Source organism: Salvia hispanica, chromosome 3, assembly GCF_023119035.1.
Source record: "Salvia hispanica cultivar TCC Black 2014 chromosome 3, UniMelb_Shisp_WGS_1.0, whole genome shotgun sequence".
In the NCBI taxonomy this organism is placed as follows: domain Eukaryota; kingdom Viridiplantae; phylum Streptophyta; class Magnoliopsida; order Lamiales; family Lamiaceae; genus Salvia; species Salvia hispanica.
Window position 1 is genome coordinate 38688740 of NC_062967.1, and position 1554 is coordinate 38690293.

Consider the following 1554-nt stretch of genomic DNA (forward strand, 5'->3'; position numbering starts at 1 on the left):
TGAAAGAATAGCACAACGTAAAATCTATTTGAAAAAGCATATGATGCTATTTAAGTAATCAAATTATTTTACAATTAAATATAATAATTTAGTTATGTAGTGTGTTAATTAATACTAGTAATCTAAATTACTGATTTTTTAATTAATTGTTTTAAAAATTTACACGACAAGAATGGTTTTGATTGAAAAAATTTTAAATTCATTACTCTAGTTGCATGATTAAGTTTATCTCCAATTAACATATATGCATTTAGATAAGAATAATTAATTTGGTTAAATTTTCCTTAATTAGGTATATATCTATTTAATACTTTAATGTTAGGGTAAATTAGTCACAATGTTATTATGGCTTGGAGACATTATGTCTCTAAATCACTACTCTAACTTGAAATACTTGCAATAACTAATTATCCACTTAATAAAAACTAACCATTTGATACAGATTCTGCCTATATTTGCGACTAAATTTATTTTCAGTTAAAGCCGCGTCTCAAATTCATTACTTAAACCCATTTTTGTCTCAAAAAACGAATCACATTCCCAGTATTCTGCAAACAAAGTGACTTCTAGCAAATTAAATAAGTAAAAACACAAATTTGTAACAGTAAGTTCACAATTAAACTTTACTAGAACCAATTTCAGAAAATCAACATCCATTCATAGCAAAAACACATAATTCGTTACAAATGCCCTAATTTCCCAAAGTCAAAATAAACCTAATTTACACAAACCCTAAATTCACCAGAAATTCAGCAATCAAGCGCTGGTGAATTTGGTAACCGCCTTCGTCCCCTCAGAAACAGCGTGCTTGGCCAGCTCCCCAGGCAGCACCAGCCTCACCGCGGTCTGGATCTCCCGTGAAGTAATCGTCGGCTTCTTGTTGTAGCGCGCCAGCCGCGACGACTCCTGCGCCAGCTTCTCGAAGATATCGTTGATGAAGCTGTTCATGATGCCCATCGCCTTGCTGGAGATCCCAATGTCGGGGTGCACCTGCTTCAGCACCTTGAAGATGTAGATCTTGTACGTCTCCACGCTCTTCTTGTTCCTCTTCTTCTTCTTGTCGCCGGCGGCAGCGTCCTTGGGGAGCTTCTTCCCGGCCTTCGGCTTCTTCTCTGCCGGAGCCTTCTCGGCCGCGGGGGCCTTCTCGGCGGCGGGCTTCTTCTCCGCTGGCTTCTTCTCGGCCTTCGGCGCCATTTTTAGAGAGAGAGAGAGAGAGAGAGAGTGGATTGGAATTAAAAGTGAATTTGCGTGAATGTGAAGACGGTGAGAGTTTGCTAACAGTAGGGTTTTGTTATATAGGAAAAGAGGGGCGATATTTGATTCGTGGATTGTGATTGACGCGGATCGTGGTTATGAGCCGTCCAGATGGATCTAAAAATTTGACGGCCCAGATTAGGTGGTGAATCATTGACTACGCGGATTCTATTCAATGGCGCCAAAGTGGCATGACAAAATGAATTTTGAATTCTATTCCACTGCTGCACTTACTTTAAAGATCCCTCTTAAATTTTACCATCAAAACTATATTTGATAGTAGTAATTGATTAAGATTAT

General features: G+C 38.2%; 1 protein-coding gene across 1 annotated transcript; it reads right to left on the bottom strand.

The window, feature by feature from the left end:
- Positions 1 to 636: 636 nt before the first annotated feature.
- On the bottom strand, positions 637 to 1263 carry LOC125210998 (histone H2B.3). Its single transcript, XM_048110668.1, has one exon. The coding sequence runs from the start codon at positions 1192 to 1194 to the stop codon at positions 757 to 759; it is 438 nt and encodes a 145-aa protein (XP_047966625.1). The 5' UTR covers positions 1195 to 1263; the 3' UTR covers positions 637 to 756.
- Positions 1264 to 1554: the final 291 nt, after the last annotated feature.

Coding starts and splice junctions, on each gene's coding strand:
- LOC125210998 (XM_048110668.1), bottom strand. CDS start 1,194: ATGGCGCCGAAGGCCGAGAAGAAGCCAGCGGAGAAGAAGCCCGCCGCC.